This window comes from Drosophila innubila (genome assembly GCF_004354385.1).
Source record: "Drosophila innubila isolate TH190305 chromosome 3R unlocalized genomic scaffold, UK_Dinn_1.0 2_E_3R, whole genome shotgun sequence".
NCBI lineage: Eukaryota > Metazoa > Arthropoda > Insecta > Diptera > Drosophilidae > Drosophila > Drosophila innubila.
Window position 1 is genome coordinate 17,003,032 of NW_022995380.1, and position 22,058 is coordinate 17,025,089.

The window sequence follows — 22,058 nt, forward strand, 5'->3', positions numbered from 1 at the left end:
CGAAAATGTATGTGTGCGCGGAAACAAATCGCATAAAGTCGCGGCGGTTAAATAACTCGTAATTGCCATTGAATAATAAATAAGTGAATCCTTGTCCGCTGAAGGACAAACAAAATAATGCCATTAAACATGCCTGCAGAAGGTTAAATCAGTGCGTGATATCTCAGAAAAAGAATTCTAAATAATGTAACAAAAGTCACAACAACATTTAATATTCGCTTATAACAAATATATGTGATTAAATAACTAATTCTTGTGAATAGCTAAAAATAGGTAACAGCTGTGCCCCATAAATTCAATCATTTTCTGCAAGAGGAGCTGCCAACCTGTTTTCATACAGTTCTCGTCAAGCTAAAAGTACTTCAACCAACAAATTAAATCGAATTATAACATAAATCAACATTTTTGGCTGGCCTAAAACTGCGCAAATTGTGGCGTCCATTGGACGCTTTTACATACTGCCACCCACACACACACAAACATACACTCTTGTGTAGACAACCCGCCTAGGCAATTTTCTTGCGTGGGCAAAAACAGCAACAGAAACATTATTCTTATTATAATACACTTTCTAAGGATATTCCAACTTTTGAAGACGTCAAGAAATTCACTTTGCCAAAACCTTTAAATGTATTATTATGACAAGCTGAGTCGTCAGAAACTAGTTGCCTTTTTTGGCTGTAAGTTGGAGTCAAAATTATTCAATTACTCTATCAAAAGGATTTTTTGGAGAAAATATCGAGATTAAATAAAGTTATTGTAATGAAACTCCTCTTCTGTCTTCATCATCCTTTATGAATATTATTGAGTTATTACAATAACATGTCGACATGTCAAACTTAGTTGTTATTTCTTCTTATTTCTATTATTGTTTCGCAAATATTTGCCCTCTACTACAAATTAAGAACAGAGTTGATAACAAAGTGTAAGAAATTTCAGGATTGGTAAACAATTCTACAGTCTCTATAAGTGTATGTGTGGTTAGTTCCAAAATTTGTGGCACAAATTAGACAAGTCAAACAGATATAATAACGTGAAAACAATCAAAAGTAATATCTAAACAATAAACTTAATTTTTGTAGCACATTTAATATAAATCTGAAATAATATAATAGAGTCAAATCGTAAATAATTAATTAAACTCTTAAATAAAAGTCTAAGAAACCATTAATAAGGTGAGTGGCAATTGTATTTTGTGCTACAACAGCTAACACCAAGCTACCATTCCACAAAAATAACAAAAATTAAAACCCGACTACAACGTACAAAACAATTGCTTAGACTGCTAAAAACAAAAACCTTAAACAACAACAAAAGAAATTTCATCAAAATGCAAAATGCAAATAGATTAGCACAAAACACAATCACAAGGAAAAACACAAAACGAGAAAAAGTTGATTCGCTTACAAAGTAGCAAAAAAATGCTGGCATTTGCCAAAATTGCCTAAAACTGCAAGTAGAAACAAAAAAAATTGCTGCCAAAATACCGCTTAGACATACACTGTTCAAAATTTGTGGGGGTTAGAAAAAATTTCGGAATACCGAAAGCATTTAAAGCCATTGTAAAGAAAAATAAAAAAAAAAAATGACGAAAAATGGAGTCTTCAAATTTATTCTCGTAAATAGCAATACAAATTTCAATCGCATTTCTGAGTAACAAATATTTTAAATTAAAATATAGACGATAAAAACGAGATATTTGAATTCTAATAAAATTGATATAGAAAATAACAATGTTATAGAGCATGTTAAATAAAAACGTTGTATGTTTTTTAACATATTATTTTATTTATGTAAATATTTTTGTACAAATGAATTTGCAAATTCTAGTAATTATGCCTAAGTTCAGTAATGTTAGGTGGGCTAATTAACTACAGCTATTTCTGGGTATTTACAACCTTTTAAACTCTATAGTAGGTTTGCTCAAAATTTAAATAAATAAATGATAAATTAAAAATCCAGTGAATATGCTAAAAATAATATGCACATCTCTAGTAATTATAATCGAGCTCAGTAATGTCCAATGAGTTAATAACATTCAGCTATTTCTGAGTATTTAAAATCCTATTAACTCTACTTAAAGTACGTTCTAGTTGCCCTTCACATCCAATTAGTTTCCGCTTTAATTCCATATTTAAAAATACGGTTTGTAGCATACTTTTAAGCGCTCCGGTAGCCTCAGTGACCGCTAATCATGTACAATATATATGTTATATGCCCCTATACGATAACTCTCTACAATGCCATAAATAAAATAGATGGCTAAGGGAATTGGGCGGTAGGTAGGATACAAATCAAAAGCAGCTTCGGTAAATGCATTCATGCCATCATCTGCTGCCTTACCCACTGCTAACAAAAAAGGTCCTCTCTGTATTTTGTATCCTTCATTGTGTTATGTTTTTTTGTTGCTGTTGCTGTGCGTATTTGCATTTCGTTTGGCACAAAAAGGTTGCCAACTTTTGTGTATTTTTGTTGCAAGAAAGTTTAATTCATGAATAAAACGAAATCAATAGACAAATAAGCAAATGGCCAAATGTCAGCCACAACGCGAAACACGACGCATATGGCGACCAGGCTGTAAATAAGTAAATAAATATAGACACACGCATACACTCAGTGTTTGTTAGTGTGTGTGTGTGTGTGTGCGTGTTTGTGTGTATGGCCTATTTTAAATTGTGAGCAAATGCAGCCATGGGATCGAGACAAATTTAATTAAAATGTTGACCAACATATTTGTCTGTGCGTGTGCGTGTGCGTGTGCATGTACATGTGTCTGTGCGCGTGGGTGTGTGCGCGTGCATGTGCAACTGTGTGTGTGTGAGTCACATTAATGCGAACATTGATGCTGGCCAGCCAAAGGGACAGCAACAACAACAACAGCAACAACATTAACGCATTTTCGTGCGTACTTTGCCGTGTTCTTGTTCTTGTTGTTGTTTGTTTGTGCTATTTATGCGCCTGCGTCTTTTTATGCACATGTATGTGTGTGTGTGTTTGTGTGTGTCGCTTGCTGGTTTAAAAATAGAACAAGCTGTTCTCGCCTGCTGTGCTTTTGCCAGCCGCAATGCCCAAACACCTCGCCAACAATGTACCGCCTCGCCCCGCACCGCTCCGCCCATCCCCTTGACTCTAACTCGTCCTGCTGCCAACTGTCAAGCAAACTGGCTAAAATTTATGGACAAAAATATAAAACAGGAAGCAAGTGTGGCACTCACACACACAAACAACGCAAACCAACACAAACTAAAGCAACGTTTCGTTTTATTTTTTTTTTTTTTTTTTGGGAGTTTTGCATTTTTTTTGTTGTGCGTTGATTGTGCATAGCTTGAAACACACACAGCCATGCATACCCATATACTTAGACACAACAAAGGGCAGGCTGAAACGACCAAACGACCGAACGACCGACAGACCGTGTTATTGTACACTTTATTGATTTTTGCCTTCTTTGCGCCTTTCTTTTCTGGTTTCGTCTTGGCCGTCCATTCTCTCACTCTTCCTCCATTTCTCCAGCTGCAATTGTGCGTGAGTTTCGGCATTTGCCTCACAGGGAACACTATCCTACACAGTTCAGTAGAAAGATTTGCAATTTCATGTTTAAATAATAATCATAAATAATTAACTTTTAGCACTTGACAGTTGTAAAAGAAAATAAATAATTGTTTGAGTATTCAAAATAAATATTCTAAATATTAAATATGTCCTAAGCTTATTTCGTTACAATTTATATATATGTAAAATCTGCAATCGAGAGAAAATCTTTCTTCCACGTGTCATATTATATGACAGTATAGTAATAACCTCCACTTGGTTAGAGTAAAGAAATCAGCCTAGTGTAGAAGCGTGTAATTTACTTTAGTTTTTGCTTTGTTTTGTTTTTCCAAGTTCTTTGTTTACGTTGTTGTTAGTGTAGTTGTCGTTGCTGTTTTTATGTAATTTTGTGTATATATACACTTTTTTTTAGATTTTTACTGTTGTTTCTGCGTTATTTTGTCGTCGTCGTCGTCGTCGTCGTTGTCGTTACGAGCACAATAAACGTTTTATATCGTGACCAAAGTCAAAAGAAAGTGTGCCAGGGGTATGTCCCACAATAGGAGGACAACTATACATATGTATGTTTAATAACTGTGTATATATGTGCGACTGTGTGATTGTGTGTCAAGTTCAGAAGTTTAAAAAACAGTGATTATAGTACAAACAAATTAGATTGTAGATCAAAATTTGATACATCAATGAGTTAAAGATCGAAACGCTTCATTGCACAAAACAAATCAAAAAATTACTTAGTTGCTAATGATAGATATTACAAAATTAAAGCTAATTTAATGCCAAAGTATTTATCGGCATCACTTACACCTAATGCTAAGTTGTAAGCTAGTTAAGTCTACGTATACGTAATTTGCTCCCAACTTACCAAACTTCACCTGTTTATTATTTATATGATTATAAAAATACTGTATATTTTCTCCACTCTCTCTTTTCTATTTGTACACCCAACCAAAATGAAAACCCAAAAACAAATCTCAAATTGCCCACTCAAAATGCCCGCCATAAAATATTTTGCAATTTTCAAAAAAAAAAAAAACAAAATTTAAATCAATATGAATACAACAACAACAACAGCAGGTAATTTTGGCGGCCAAACAAATCTCTCGCCCGGCGATCTACAGATTCATGCAAATGTAAGCAAGAAAAAAAAAAAATGACAAAAAAAAATAAAAAATGAAACCAAAACAAAAATTTTACATTTTTACTGCGTGTACCCTTTTAAGTGTTATTCTTTTCTTATTATTTATAAAATGAAATATAAGCCACTTAAATGGAATGTACAATTAATTAATGTCGTCTCTTTAATCCTTACTTAAATTTTCTTTATTTGAGCACTTACTGCCATTGTGTTCACACTCTATAGATTTTTAATCCTTGTCCCTTGCATTATTTTCATTCGATGTTTGTACGTCTGTATGTGTGCAGTTTTGTGTGTGTGTGTGTGCCCCCCATGAGAAGCGGATAGAAGAGCTTCTCGGGGGGAAATCTTTGTTAATATTTTGTTCTGTTCCGCTTATTACCCGTATTCACTCCACACCACGTTTTTGGATACCTCACTCTTTCCCCCTCACACACTTTCGCTCGCTGCGCTGTGTATTCCTCCTTACGTTAATTATCTTCAATATTTTTCTTACCTACTTTTATTTCTTAATTGTAAATGTAAATTTTAAATGAAAAATAATGATAAATAAAAGACTACGTGAAAGAATTTGCATGGATATCGTAACGCTGTTTCCTCCTAACTTCAACACACCCTTTAACTGACACAACAACAGAGTTATACACACACACACACACACACACACATACTCACATACTCACAACGCCAACAATCCCCTGTCTAAGCGAGCAAGTAGTTATGTTTCAGGACCAACTCAATCTAATTCATATTGTAGCCCGAATTAAAATATAATATTATTAAACTTTTTAGGCACATCAGATAAGTATTTCCGTATTTCGATATATATTATTATATCTCCGAGTCGTCCCCCCAGGCACAACTCCCCAGATTAAGCAACTGCCTTGTGTGGCATGTTTTTCATATTCCCAGCACCTCCGATAGATCCTCACTTGACAAATGTTAGGTCTTAAGCCTTAGCCTCAGATCTCTAACGTTCGATCGATCACATGCTCTGTAACCTTGGCACTCTCTACAGCTCACTAAATCGTAGGTCTACTTATATATACATATATACATATATTTACATAACTAGCTTACAAACATATACATACATCTAACGCACATCTCAAACAAAAATATCTACAGTTCTCTAAGATCTTATTTTCAGCATTTACTGCAGAAGAATATTTATATGATTGAATCTTTTTGGGTTTAAGCTGAAAATTAATGCTCTTTCTAAATTCCTCAAAAAGAACCTGAACATTTATATTTTAAAGTATATGCTGAAAAAAGATTATACATTCATAAGTATCTAATTTTCAGCATCTGCCAAGGCTTCAAAGAAAATATTTTCTAAAATAAAAGCTTATAATAAAAATGTCTTTTAAAGATATAATAAAGGTTTTTCCCTTGAAAACTGAAGAAATTTCTTGGTGAATGCTGAAAATTGATACCACACCAACATATAGGTCTTATATTCATACTTAATTATTTAAATAAAATATTTTATATTACATTATATTATATTATATTTTTTTCAAAATACAACAAGAATATCGACAACATAATATTTGAATAATTATTCGCACTTGTTAACATTTTCGCCGAAAATAACCTTAAAGGACAACAAACTAATGTCAGTCAAGCAGCTGCCACATAGCGAATGCGTCAAGAGAGAATTATCCGAGCAATTGAGAAATTGAGAAATTGAGAAAGTGCCCCCAATAAGTACTAGGAACCCCTATTTCTATGTTACTACCCATTAACCAAAACTGCCCCAACTGAATAGCGAAGAGTATATGCGAAAACCATTACTAGTACATCCTACATCTACAGGCGGGCGTCTACAGGTGCGAACGGATCCTTGGCGCCAACAGCGCAGCCTCAACGAGCGCGACCTTTTGACAGTCGGCGGGTCGTACGGATCCAGTGACTTTCGGCTGTTGGCGAACACGAATCAGCGGCTTTACGCCTCGGCGGAACAACGAGATAGATACGAACTGCAGCTGCAGCATCGCGAGCGTCTGGAGCAGTATCCGTTGACGAGGACAGCCCGATTGGACGTGCAGCAGCGCAATTCGCTCAATCGGAGCAATCACGAGCGACAATTTAATACGGCAGCTGGTGGTGGGGTAGCTGGTTTGGGTCCTGGCGCTGTTTCAGGTGCTGCTGTTGTTGGCGGTGGTGGTGGCGCCTACCGTCGTGCACCGCCCTTGGCCGCGGCCAGCGGCTGCGGTGGCAGCAGCAGCAGCAGCACCAGCAGCAGCTACTATCCACAGAGCCAGAGTCAGAGCCAGAGCAAGCCGCAGATTGTAATCGGTGCGGGATCGGGCATTGCCTATGATCGTGCCATTGGTGGCATGTCGGCAACAGCTGATGCCACCAGGGGCAGCCTGAGCCGAGAGCGCGGCCTGCTCGGCGCTGGCGCTGGCGCTGGCGGCGGCAGCAGCTCCCTCAGCTCCACCGAGGCCGCCTATTGGGACGAGCCGACAGCCGGCAGCACATCCTCCTCGTCGGCGGCACAGGACTCGCGCCGTTTCACCGAGCGTAGAATAAAAAAGACTGTGCGCTTTGATGCCCACGATGATGAATCGTTAATGTTGCCACCTGGCAGCAGCAGCAGCAACACCGCCGCAACGGGATCATTGCCGCCGGTGACAACCATACTGCCCTCGACGGCGGTCGATGTGGGCACTGCCACATTACTGACGAGCGGCAAGTTGGCACAGCCCCTGGATGGGGATTGGTCGCGTTGGGAGGCCGAGCGTCAGGGCAGCCAGGACTCGGCCACAAAAGACTCGGGCATTGATACGAGCAGCACCTTCACAAGCAGCGAGGACTCCAATCGCGGCGATGGCCCCAAGGTACACAATGCAGCTGCTTCGGGCGAAACGGCATCTAAAGCGCACCCGAAATGTCCCTATTGAAAGTGAAACCCCCACCCCCTAATTGCATTGTGTCTGTGTAGAGTCTGAATGTGTTCTATGTGGCATTCAGGATTATCTCTCTGTCTGTCTGTCGTCTGTCTGTATAGTTGTACAGAATTCAGCAGTCTGTATATCTGCCTCTATCTCTCTCTGTCTCTTTCGTTATACCTCTATCTCTCTCTCTCTCTATATATATATATATATTTCTCTGATTATCTTACTAACTCTCTGTTTGTTGTTCTTGTCACGTCTAATCGAAGTAACCCCTTTTTCATATACCTATAATTATATAAATACATAAATATCGCCCAAATAGCGCTCTAGCTTTTCAGTTTTTACCTACAATATCGAAATCCAAGTCCAGCTCTATGAAAAGAACCCAGCCATTTACAGATAAAAAATACTCTACAAATAATATCGCATGTCTTTATACGTATTCTACAAATATCCTATGTTTATTGTTTGCATGGAGGGTCTGTAAAGTTAAGTCGAACCACCCTATAGCGCACCAGCTTAGTCCCTATCCGTATTCCACTTTCAGATCGCATTTAATGTAATCTTAGCAAATAATGCTACTATCCCAATCGTACACCTTGCACGTGTTTTTTCGCATGACTTATAAATGTTGTAAGAAACTGTTTTCCAACACTCTTTTTAAACATTTTCGAATTTGTATCGAAATTCGACAAGATTCTTTTATTTTATTATTAATTTTAACGATTTACATAACTGAAACGTGTGTGTTCTCAAAGTAGGTCTAAAGCCAAACTTAAGCCAAATGTGAATGATAACTATTCTATCTACATACTATCTACAGCATATGGTAATCGAAACTTAGTAGAAACTATCTATAGATCCTAAGAAAAAACCAAAACACTGAAAAATGAATGTAAAAAATAATTGTATAAAATATTCTTCAAATATTATTTTCAATTGTTGTTATTAATTGTTTATTGGTTTTACTAAACGTATAAGAACTTAATGTAAGACTATATAAATAAGACTGTTGTATGGTGCAAATCTAAAACTATAAACCATTTTACTTCCTGCATACGATCATCGACATTCCGCAACAAAACCAAAACCAACCCAAAATCAAACCAAAATCTTTGCAAAATTGACATCCTCGTTCTCACCCGATACCCCGAACAAACTATCCATCTAACCACCACAACCACCACCACTACCACTTAAATAAACCACCAAACCACCTACAAAACCACCACAATCACCGTTACGTGTACATACCCATACATGTATCTATAGAATCCGGTGAATTGGCAAACATCCGCGGATAATACTCGTATGATTGGTCACATGATATTACGTAAATACTATGATGGGGAAGATATATTAGGCTTAAAGGTGAACGGCGGTCAGCCCATTGGCATCCATGGAGGCCCATGTGGCGCCATTGTGGAGAAGGTGAAACGCGGTTCGGTGGCCGATCTCGAGGGCTGTATACGACCAGGTAAAGACCGATCTTGGAATCATTGCAAATGATCATCATATCTCATAATTTCTATCTCTGTCTCTCTGTCTCTTTGTCTCTCATTTCATGTTCATCACTCACACACACACACATGTATACAATCACAACATCATCATGATTGCTCGAACGATGCAGGCGATGAGATCATCGAGTGGAATGGACACAGTCTGCACAACAAAAGTTCAGATGAGGTCTACGACATTATAGACGAGAGTCGATTGGATGCCCAAGTGGAGTTGGTTGTTTGCCGTTCGTTGTTGCTGCCAACGGGCGCCAGCAGCGTCGACAGCGGTGGCAGCAGCAGCAACGTCAGCCCCAGCAGCGCCTGCTCCGGTTCCGGTAGCAGTGCCACCCGCCGCTCCTCGGCCAACTTCCCCCACAGCGCCCTCGCCAGCAGTATGGCTGGCAGTGCGGTTGTCAGCAGCGGAGGGCGTTATCTTCAGCGTAAAGGTGAGGGGGGAATTATCTGGTATGCGTATGCATGTGTGTGTGTTTTTATGTATGTATGCTTGTAAGAGTGTAACTATAGTTATATTAATCCATCCGCTAATGACGATGCTACAGACTAAACGTCTGATCAGCTAAAGAACTTCTTACTTCAATCATTTCATTTACTTTCTACATTCTTTCAAGCAGCTAACGGTGTATGTCTAAGCTTTTTAGGCCAATCTTTATACTTATAAATAGCATTAAGAAGGAATAATTCGACTGCTGAACACATAAAACAAATGAAACCCCTTAAGACCTATTTTTTATCGGGACAAAACGCTTGAAAACAATCTATTCAAAGATTAAAAAAAAATAATTGGAATCATGGGTATTAGAAATTTTAATTGCAAATTCAATCAGAAACTTAATACCTTAGATCCTTTCAAACTACTGCAAGATACAATTTAATTCAGGTAATAACAACGGAAACGGAACCGGTACCGGAACCGTAAACCGAAAGTAACCGTTTAATTTTAACATAAGTACCGAAACCGAATGAAAATACTCTGTCAAGAAGCGAAACATTTGTACCGGTACGGTTGTGGTAAAGTTGCTAGGTCAAAGAGTTGTCCAACTTCCAACTGTCATAACTTGATCAAAACTGAATAGATTTTCAAGCGGAATGTCATTTTGATCATGATTTGGCCTCTTAATTCATTCTGCATTTAAATTTTGTTCATTTAGAAAATTTAATTATTTTTGATCAAGATTCGTTATCGATGGTAAGGGTCCCCCCTTTGATATTTTGAAAATTCAAAATTTTTATTCTCAAGTTATCACTTTTAATCAACTCCCTATATCGTAATTAGTTTAAAACAAAACTTTAAACTTGATTATGAGACCTTTCATTTTTATGTAAAAAATCATGTGAAATTGAACAAAAATTTGGACTTGTAAAGTGGCTAAATCCGAAGTCTGACAATTTCAAACTGTCATAACTTGATCAAAACTGAACCGATTTTCAAGCGGAATGTCAATTTGATCATGATTTGGCCTCTAAATTCATTCTGCATTCAAATTTTGTTCATTTAGAAAATTTAATTATTTTTGATCAAGATTCGTTATCGATGGTAAGGGTCCCCCCTTTGATATTTTGAAAATTCAAAATTTTTAATCTCAAGTTTTCACTTTTAATCAACTCCCTATATCGTAATTAGTATAAAACAACACTTTAAACTTGATTAGGAGACCTTTCATTTTTTTGTAAAAAATCATGTGAAATTGAACAAAAATTTGGACTTGTAAAGTGGCTAAATCCGAAGTCTGACAATTTCAAACTGTCATAACTTGATCAAAACTGAACCGATTTTCAAGCGGAATGTCAATTTGATCATGATTTTGCCTCTAAATTCATTCTGCATTCAAATATTTTTAAATTCGTTAAAAAAAATTTGTTTGTTTATTTCGATGACAGAAAAAAAACTGGAATAGAACCTTTTACCGAAATAGTTATTTCTGGTCGTACCGGAACCGAAACCGTAACCTATACTTGTTTCGGTTAAATTCCCTGATTTAAATAATTAAAACATTTCATTGGTATTTGGTATGTTGTGTTGCTCTTTAAAAGATAGTAAAATTTCTCAAAATAAAACAAGCAAAAAAATATTACTTAATTTAAAAAATAAAAAAAAAATTATATAAAAAAAAAGTTTTATTAACAAGTAGCCCAAAAAAATTCGAAAATGGTCGACTTGAGCATTTTAAATAATTTCAAAAATCGATAAGTTTAACACAGGGATAGAAAATTATGAATTTATTTTAAAACAAAGCGAACGAAATTTTGGTACTCCTAAAATGTGAGGGATAAGTATTATTGGACATACTTTGGGAGACGCAAAAATCTGCTGGAAAATGTTAATTTCAAGTTTCTATAAAGTAATTAAAGAATTAATAATAATTGGAATAAATATAAAAGAATAAATGAACTCATTTGAAATGTATTTCAAGCTACTACATTTGCAAATTGTTTATTTTAACAGTGTAAATTAGTTGTCTTAAAGTAAATACAAGAACATTCCCGAATATTCAAATACTTAAATATACAGTTAACTTTGAACTATACGCTTTATTTCTGTGTGTCTCTCCCTCTGTCTCACGTATAGCGCCTGCGGTTGAAGCCCTCGAGCTACATCGGGATAAGCCGAGCGTGTTGATAACCTCGCCTGGATCACCGGATCTGCATATCAGTGGCTCGGGTAACGGACTGCGGCATCGTGGCGGTGGCAGTGGCAGTGCCAGTTCGGGTGCCAAACAGCAGACACAGCGTCTGGGAGCGAGCCACAGCGGACACAGCGGACACAGCAACCACAGTCACAGCAGCAGCGGCAGCGGCAGTGGGAGTAGCAGCAACAGCAGCGCGACACTACAAGCAGCAGTTGCTGCCGCTGCGGGCGGCCTGCACAGCACAACGACGGCGGGCCATCATCATCATTGCCATCCGGCAGCTTCATCACCGCCATCGCACACGCATCCGCATGCGCATTCGCATGCACATCCGCATCCGCATCCACAACCGCATCCGCACTCGTATTTGCCGCATCATGGCATGGGCATAACGACACAACCGATACCCATCGAGGGTAGACTGCAACTAAAGCTGGGCTACGATCAAAATACCCTGCAATTAATTGTAACGCTGGTTTGCGCCACGGGTCTGTCGCTACGTCAAAGCGGCGCCGGGCGCAATCCCTATGCCAAAGTGAGTGCGAGCGATCATCCAATCCAAAGTAATCTCTCAACTAATCGGTCATTTAATTGCAGGTATTTCTTCTGCCCGATCGCAGTCACAAGTCCAAGAGACGAACGAAAACTGTGGGCACAACCTGCGAACCGCGCTGGGGTCAGACCTTTTTGTACTCGGGTCTGCGACGTTGCGATCTCAATGGACGACTGCTGGAGGTACGCTTACTTACCATCAGAGTCCAATTGGTCATTTCTATACATAATATTATTATATTCTCATGCATGATTGCAGGTCACGCTTTGGGACTATGTGCGCTATGGAGCCAACGACTTTATCGGCGAGGTGGTCATCGATCTGGCTCATCACATACTCGACGACGAGGCCGAATGGTATCAGCTGCAGCCACATCAGGACACCTCCCATCTCGTATGTCATATCGAGGAACTCGAAACATTACGTTTCGATTACGTTTACGTTTACGTTACGTTCTCTTTTGCTTCTGTTTCCATTGTATTTATCATTTCTGTCTCAGTTCGTGCGTTTTGTGTTTCATGCCATTTTGTTTCATTTCATTGCGTTCGTTCTCAACCAAGTGTTGGTGTTGGTAAACGTTAAAAAAAGAGAAAATAACACAAAGTGCCGGTTGACGTTTTATGTGCCCGAAAAGTTTGTTGAGCGAAAAACTTAACACAAAACCGAAAAACTGAAATATTAAATGCTACAAAAAATATATGTTTAATTTTGATGCTTTATGATTTTATTTGTTTTTATTTTTTTTGAATTTTTTAGATGTAATGTTTTACCCGCAGCCGTCCAGAAATTGAACAAAATTATTAACTCAGCATTGTCATATCTTTTGTTTTTTGTCTTGCACTGACCAAAATAACCAAACAACACCCTGCCACAAAACCACCATCAACAATAACAATAACAACCACACAATAATAAACAACAACAACAACAAACAACACATGCTCGCTTGCGCCGTTTCGTTCTGTTCTATTCCAATAACATTTCCACGCAAAATTTATGACAACAACAACAACGATGAACAGTTACGTGACGAGGGCAGCGATGTGGACGGCCTGATACTGACACCGACAGATCATTTATCACCGCCCAGCACGTTGTCGCGTCTCAGCGACTCGGACACAACGTCCGAATGCGACATCGATGGAATGACGCCCGGTGCCAGCATATCATCCATGGGCAGCTCCACCAGTCCGCCGCTGCTTGAGGTAACAACAACAACAACAACAACAGCAACAACAACAACCATACATAAATTGAGAGACCCACAACAACAAAATCTTTTTATTTTTATAATATACTATTTCTGTACATACGTTTATAATATATACATACTAATGACCCACACAAATACATGCAACAAGAACTGACAGCAACAAGAGTGAGGAGACATAAAGCGTCACACATACAGACAAACGCAGCTTGCCACTTTAAACGGCACTCTTCAACAATCTCACAGATTCACAGTTTATTGGAGTACACACACAAAATCGCTAATTCTAAGGCACACAAAGACACAGCTTCGGAACAGAACAGCAAAACAGATCAGTCCTTTTTGTAATACTTTTGCAGAGTTTACCTAGAGAATCTTGTTAGGAATTATGAACTAACTACTCAAAAATTAAAGCATAATTTAAGAACAGCCTTTCTTTTTCTATTCAAAAGTACAGCCATGCTCAGTAAATTCTTTACTGATCTTTATTTTTCTAAAATTTAAAAACGTTAACTTAATTCCCCGATTTAAATTTATGAACTAACTACACAAAAATTAAATCATAATTTAAGGACAGTCTTCCTTTTTCAGTAAATTCTTTACTGATCTTTGTTTTTCTAAAATTTAAAGACATAAACTTAATTATATTTTAATATTTTAACCTGGACAAAAACAATAGTATTAGGATTTTTTTGAATTGTGTGAACTTAAATATAATTAATTTACATAGTCTCACTAATAATAATTATGATTGAGTTTTAGCTCTAATAAGATCTCAAGCTGCTCTGCAAGTGTATTAAAATTTGCGCTTAAGAATACATGTTACTTTTGTCTGTTTTATGATCAGTTGTTCTTATTTTATCTGGTTTTCTTATTGTGCGTGTGCATTTGTACCCCTTAACTCTGTGTGTCTCACAACTCACAATCAAAGCCTGAGCTGATCCGGCAATCATTGGCACGCATCACGCATACGCCACGTTATCAAGTAAAATGCTCGCATTCATAAAATCTCCCCAAAGACTTCATTGCTGTTCCTGTCAGTTATTCTGCATGCAGGCAATAGCCAAAATTCGAAATCCGTGCAAATCACAGCGGTCCATATAATTGAGCCCCAATCAGTGTACATACTATATTTGTTGCACTCCATTTGCCAAAATTGTATAAAGTAATTATTGTTTAATGTTTAATTTTGATATGATTTCTCTTTATGAACTAATTGGTGTCGTTGTTTCGTTGTTCGTGTGTTAAATTTTTCACTCTCTAACTCTGAACTCTCAGATCTATCTACGCTCTATCTAAACTGTGTACTGATAAAAAAAAAAAAAACAACAACACTAACTAACTAATCCTTCAACAGCGCGTGGCATTTTTAAGATGCTGACGTCTATCTTTCTCTCTCTGTTTTTCTTAAGTATCATCAGTTTCAGCTATCAATAATAATCTTTGCATTTAAGATCAAAGTTATCATAGTTTAAGTCTTATAAGCAATATGGCTTAGGTTAAGTTTCAGTGTATACTTTGAAAACTTGAGAACACATACTTACTCTTTTTTTATCAAAATGATAAGAAAAGGCAGACCAATAATTGTTGTAATACTAAATTTAATCATTTTTAAAGTCTCAACATTGCATAAAACCCAACAATTGAATATAAAAATATATCAACTGCACTTCGTCCTCTATATATACTCTATATACTTTACTACTTATCTATAGTACTTACTTTAAACCAGCTTTTGCATGCCTATAGCCTATTGTATTGAACAATCCACCGGATACTATCTATAAGTGTGTAGCTTTGTTGTCTATTTGCTTTATACAAATTATTATTTGTGTCTAACACTGTAACCACAAAACTGCCAAGGAATTACACAATTTACCCTTAGAAAGCCCCTTTACTCTCACACTCACACAAACGCAATGTAGGGATTTACAGGCGATCATGTTAAAACTAGATTTAATTTACTTTTTCTCATTTTGCTCATATATGTACATTTCTTTTGTCTTTTCCACTTGCTCTTTTTCTCTTTCCTTCTTTAATAAAAAACACTTACATATACCTCCCCCTGCCCAACCTCTGGTTAATTATGTGCTGGATAAATCCAATATTGTTTCCTAATAATTCCCACAACCCCGACAAAAAAAAAAACAACCAAAATTAAAACTCACATAATTCAGCTCGATCTAAACGAGCGTCGCTCCAGACGTGACATGTCACCCCAGGGCCGTAAAAGGGTGGCCGGAATGGTGGCCCGAGATTATCGCACTGTATCTGGCATTGGACAAAGTTATCACAATCAGGTTTGCACCAATGCTAAATTAACGTACCACTCCACAATCAGAACAGAAAAGCACAACAAGTATGTAAACACGGATCAGCTTAGAATCTAGATCCAAACACCAGTAAACATAGTTTAAAAGATCAATGAGAATATTCAAATAGAAGAATCTTTCGAGACTTCATTTACATATTCAGGAGATTTAGTGAGAATCTTCTGGTAAATTTCAAGTTCATGCAGCTTTTCAATTATATTCTACGATTCACATTAATGAGATTATTTTATAGATGCCATCAATCCTTTCATAATCTTTGCACTAATTCTTATTCAAATTGATGATGAAGGATCTCAATTTAATAACCTTCCAAGTTCCTTCACCAGATTCTCATTTGAACAACTTACATTCTCTTCTTTATCCAATCTACTCACGTTTAATCCATTTAGCTAGGCCCACTGCCAATTAAACTGCACTTTCAGTTCAGAACTTTTTGCTAATCTCTTTAATACAACTCAACTAATTATCTACCAAATACCTGTACTAACTAATTAAAGTGGAAAGTGACGCTTTTATCAGTTTGTCAAACATGATCATCAGATCTGTTCCAGCTGATTGCAGCGTGACTTCCATCGTGTTTACTTGATTTTGTTTCGAAATTGTATTAATCTCTTGCCTAAGTATGCCTTGACTTGTACTTAAAACTTACTTATAATATCCATGTTCCAGTAGAAGTTGCAGTTACAGTTAACCAAACCAAACCAAACACACACTCTAATTAACTTGAATGAAACTCAGAACCACTCTACTCTTACATAAGTATATGCCTAGCCCGTAAGCTCTACAGGTTTCTCTGGACCCGGCTTTCAAATGCCAGAGCAATCTTGTATTCCCCTGTACTAAAGTACGCATCATTTTCTCCGCCCTGCAGGCATCTGCAACGGGCTACTATAGGCGCGGGGGAGGTAATGGTGTTGGCGCTGCCATTGGACCTGGTGGCATGAGCCTGAGCCAACGCAGCCACTCGGCAGCCCCTAGTGACAATTATCACAGCGGACCGGGAAGCGGTGGCGGACACTCATCAGCTGGCTACGGCTATAGAAGCAGCAGTCCACGTCGAGGATCTCTCTCGCCGCCCGACGATCGTTACATTGACTATCCAGTGCTTCCAATTCACGGATCACCCAACGCCGCTGCCTACGCAGGAGGCGCTGCTGCAGCGGCAGCACAAGCGACACAGCAACATCGTTTCCAATCGCGATCAGCGACTGCCACACCCACGGGATCTCCCAAGAAGCGTCAACTGCCACAGGTAACTTAACTTATATATTAATTAAACACTTTGTCCTGACTCAATGACTAACTGACTGATCATTGCACTGCACAAACCACAATACCTAGGAGGCTGAAATTTTCACACAACATAGCCTAGACAATTTTATCGGCGTTTGCGAATTTGGAGTTGCAATAACTTATAAATTGAAAAACAGGCTATTAGATTTAACTTACAATTACAAACCACAATACCTAGGAGGCTGAAATTTTAACACAACATAGCCTAGACAATTTTAACGGCGTTTGCGAATTTGGAGTTGTAATAACTTATAAATTGAAAAACAGGCATTTAGATTTAACTTACAATTCTTGTATTTTATTGAAAGAACTGAATAAATTGAACTGCAAATTTAATTTACTTAATATATTTCCATCACTTTCAATTAACATATTTTAACTCTATTTGGAAGTAGAAAACTTTCATTAAGGTATTCAACTTGATCTACTTAGAAAGCCATGACTTTATCTGAAGGTCTTCCAGCTTCTCTATGCTTTTCTGAAAAAACACCCTTTTTTAAGATAATCTCTTTATTTTATTGAAAAGTCTTTTCATCCCGCTCTTTTATTTAAATTTGGAAACAGATAATAATCACAGGGGTTAGCTCCGGAGATTATGCTGGAATTGAAACGAATTTGAAACTCAATTTTGACAACTAAGCTTCGGAACCTGACTCTATCTTTCCCACATCTGGCTTAATTGATTTTACTCTTTGTCCTCGCAGGTGCCACAAACTTCGCGCAGCGCCATGTTGCGTGATCGACTGGGTCAGGACTTTGACGAGCGTCTGGCTTCGGGCAGCCGCTTTGGTCGTCATCGGACACGACAGCCGCATCATCAGGCCACATATCGTAGCACCGGAATGGGGGGCTGGGAGCGTCACTATACGGGTCTATCGGACAGTGATCTACAGTCGATGGATGCACGGATGAGGCCCAGACATTCGCTGTCGCCGGACAAGGATTTTATGGGCGAGTTCGGTGACTCGGACATGGAGTCTGTGGTCAGTGTGACGTCGAGTGCCTTCTCCACGCAATCGGAAAGACCGCGCACCTCTCGCGGACTCAGGTGAGTAGGCCGAGGATTAGCTCGGCGCCTCGTGCTGCATCTGCGACCGCTTCGTTCCAGTTCAAAGCCATAGCCATAGCCATAGCCATAGCCATGCCAATCAAAGCTATCAAAATTCTGCTGAAATTACGTTTTGGGCAACACAACAAAACAATTCGATAAATTTACTTTTTTTTTTTTGTTCGTTCGAGTAGAAGCTACAAAATCCATAATAAACCCGTTAATTAGGCTCTGGAATCAGAGAATCAGAAGAGCGCGCTTCTTCCCTCTTTCAATCAATCTATCTCTATAACGACACTCAAACACACACAAGCACACAAAAACCGTATACGAAAGCAAAGGCAATCTGAAAAAAACATAAAGTTTCTTTTCTGCATTTACTTTTTGCGTTTTCGAAACCAACGAAAAAATCCAAAAAATCTAAAAATCAAAAATCAAATATATATAAAAACGATCAAATCGACGCGGGCTCTCTCTTTTGTGTTCACTGCTTCTCTTGCGTGCTCTTCATCACACTCTCTCTTTCACACCACGTACAATGACTCTGTCACCCACCACAACAACAACCACAACAACAACCACAACAACACTTGCTGACCTCGGACGCTAACCATCGCTTGCATATGTCAACGATCGTTCGCTTTTATCACAAACCCAACACCACCACCACATCGATACTCAACACCACCACCACTACCATCTATCTGCCGCATGTTGACACAACCACACATAACTACATGCACTCTGAACCACACTGACCCACCCTCAATGGCAACCGTTACCACCAAAAATAAACGCCAGCTTTTCACGCAACTGGCGCAATCTTTTTGGTGGCACTCCAAGTAGTTTGCTGGGCGGTGTCGTTGGTGGCCCTGTGACGGGTCTCAAGGTCTATCCCATTGAGCACCACCGTGCGAACACCATCGAGGTGGATGACTGTGATTATCTGTCCAGTGGTGGTGCACAGCAACTCTTGCTGTTGGAGCAACTCGAGCAATTGCAACAGCTGGCAACACTGGCTGCCACCGATTCGCCACCCAACACAGCGCTGGTGGGCCCAAGTGGTGCAGCAGCAACCACAACAACACTGCCAATGCCCGCACAGCATGTGCTGGTGACGGATACGAACAGCGGCGAGCTGGTCGAACAGTTCTTTGTGGAGCCAGCTCTAATGGCGGAGGAGACACAGACGCCGCTGTCGCTTGACCCACTGATACACGAGCCACTTTTGCATGCGCATTGCGTCTATTATTCGCCATCGTCTCATTTGCCCAACAACACAACAGCAACATTCATAACGCCGCTGTCAGACATGTACCAACAACAACAACATCGACGCCACCAACACCACAACGGACGCCAGCTCGCTCCCACCACCGCAACCACTCATGCGAACCACAGCCACCACCACCACCACAATCACAGCAATGCCTATGCGCCGCCGCTGCCCAGCTTTGAGCAATTCAAGCGCATTACCACGCCCGTCATGAATCTCTTTCGCAGCTCAACCGGCGCTAATCCCAGCCACAACCACAATCACAACCATAATACCACATGGCCCGCCCACGATCACGATTATCCGCACACGGTATCGTCATCGCCCAGCTCCTATGTGGGTTATGTGCGTGATCATCTGGATAAGAGCTGTAGCCACTGTCAGAATGGCAGCCAGCCGGTGGTGCTGTCCACCAATACGGCACTGGCCACGCCCGGACTGGCAATTGGTGCCTGTGGCGATCCCTGTTGTTTGGCCGATGCCCATCCACATCCGCAACATCAGCCCATTACGTATCCCTATAGCGCTGAGCAGTTGCTGCGACGTCCATCGCTGTCCATGTATCAGCCAAGCAGCTCGGAGCCCTCGTTGCCCACCATGGATCCGGCCATGTGCGGTGAATGCGTCGATCAGCATTTTCTGGGCGGTTTGACGGGTCCACAGATGAATTTGGGCGTGGTGCCCACCTATCATGTCCATACACCGACGCCGACGGCCCATCGGCGTGCCAAGTGTCAATTGGTGCCGCCACCCTCGCTGCCCACACAATCGGTGCTCCGTCTGTCGCGACAGTTGAGCGAGGATGCTCTGGTCTCGGCTGTGCCGATAGCTGAGGCCACGGCACGGGCTCAGCCCACATCCATACTGAAGAAACCGAAGCTGGAGCGACGACGCATGTTTCATGAGGGACAATCGCGTTCCCTGGACTATGATGATCTGCATACCAAGAGCTGGGGCAGGCGTCGGATACGCTATGAGGATGAGGTGATGCCATATGAGATGGCCATGTCCATGGCCTATCCCAATGATGCTGATGGACAACTGCCCAGTTCCCGTCGCTATGGCTCCGAGACGAACATACGGCAATCGTATATGGGCGCCAATGTGGATGCCGTCAATCCACTGAGCCACTCGCATTTCCTTGTCACCGACGATAAGATCGTGACCATCACCTACGACTCGGATGTGGGCTGGACACGACGCGGCGTAGCACCCTCCTTGTTTCGGAGTCCCCATCGACGCGGTCTCGATGCCCGCAATCATATGTCCCTCGATCTGCAGCGGACGAGCCAGCAGAAGCTCTACGGTCCTCCGGCTCCGTATATGAAAAGGAGGCGTAATCTGCCGCATCCGCCAAGTGCACAGAATGCTCACAATTTCTCGCCCATGGAGGCAAATGTGGCAGGTGTGGGGGTTGGTGGCGGTAGCGTTGGCGGTGTCGGTGTTGGGGGCGGGGGCTTTGGTGGGATACAGAACAGTATACAAAATAACAACAGCAATCACAACTACTACAACAGTAACAACAACAACACCATCCACAACAATAGTCAAGCAGCGAGTAGTGTTAGTAATAGTCACAACAACAATAACCAACAACAACAACCACAACAACAACAACAGCAACAACAACAATTACATCAACAACAACAACAACTACAACAATCAGTTAGGCAAAAAGGGAAAGAAGGCATCGCCATCAACGGATTGATGGCATCGGCATCGGAACAACTGACGAAATCTAGTAGTGGGAGCGGTGGTGCAACATCTGCTGCCGCTGCTGGTAATATCGTCGTCGATGGTAATAATGCTAATAATGCTTCTTCTTCCTCTTTTGCAAATCCCCCACAACAACATCATGGTGTCGCTTCACCCAATAAACGTGCCCCATCATCAATACACAATACTACAACAACAACTACAACAACAACAAACGACGCCAACAACTTGACCCATGACGCTACATCACAACAACAACAACAACAACCAACAAATACATGCACAAATCTCATTACAAATACAACAACAACAAACACATCGTCGAATGCAACGAATGCTGCGAATGCAACAACAACATCGACAACAACAACAACAACTTCAACCACAACGGCAACGACTGCTACAAAAACTGCCACAAATACAACAACAAATAACACGAATGAACCAAACGCAACAACAACAAACGATGCGGATGCGGATGCTCCGCTCGATGTTATCGACTGGGATGCTATCGATGCGATGCTCGACGATGATTTTAGCGAGTACGACAAAGATAAGAACGGCACCAACGAACCAGGAGGCGCCAAGTCAGCCGACGGCAATGCCGAAGCTGAAGAGAAAGCTGGTAAGTAACCACATTAAAAATATGAAATATAATTAAATATTTATATAAAGATTAAACAATGATTAAACGGACAAATGGTACGGTCACTTTTAGCTAGTGATGTAAATCCAAACTTTGGATCTAGTTTTATATCAAAATAGAAAATCGCCAAAAATAAGTATCGAGTTTTCGATGTATCGGAAAATAGTAGATCGAGTTGCAAATAACGAGTTATCTAAAAAAAAATTTTTTTGTGTGAAAACTCAGTTGTAATCATAAAATACA

At 39.8% G+C, this 22,058-nt stretch overlaps 1 protein-coding gene across 9 annotated transcripts in view; it reads left to right on the forward strand.

The window, feature by feature from the left end:
- LOC117790289 (regulating synaptic membrane exocytosis protein 2) overlaps positions 1-22,058 on the forward strand; it is a 40,438-nt gene that overhangs the window by 10,562 nt on the left and 7,818 nt on the right. For 2 of the 9 annotated variants that reach the window (XM_034629692.1, XM_034629691.1), the window contains exons 6-18: positions 6,506-7,262; positions 7,293-7,533; positions 8,863-9,067; positions 9,224-9,538; positions 11,680-12,275; positions 12,338-12,475; positions 12,552-12,686; positions 13,316-13,498; positions 15,681-15,803; positions 16,708-17,088; positions 17,834-18,177; positions 18,979-19,965; positions 20,026-21,794. In XM_034629692.1, coding sequence (XP_034485583.1) covers positions 6,506-7,262; positions 7,293-7,533; positions 8,863-9,067; positions 9,224-9,538; positions 11,680-12,275; positions 12,338-12,475; positions 12,552-12,686; positions 13,316-13,498; positions 15,681-15,803; positions 16,708-17,088; positions 17,834-18,177; positions 18,979-19,965; positions 20,026-21,794 — 6,174 coding nt within the window. Of the gene's footprint in view, positions 1-4,626; positions 4,683-6,505; positions 7,263-7,292; positions 7,534-8,862; positions 9,068-9,223; positions 9,539-11,679; positions 12,276-12,337; positions 12,476-12,551; positions 12,687-13,315; positions 13,499-15,680; positions 15,804-16,707; positions 17,089-17,833; positions 18,178-18,978; positions 19,966-20,025; positions 21,795-22,058 lie in introns of all 9 variants that reach the window. The other 7 variants (XM_034629695.1, XM_034629694.1, XM_034629697.1 and 4 more) reach the window with 5 other exon arrangements.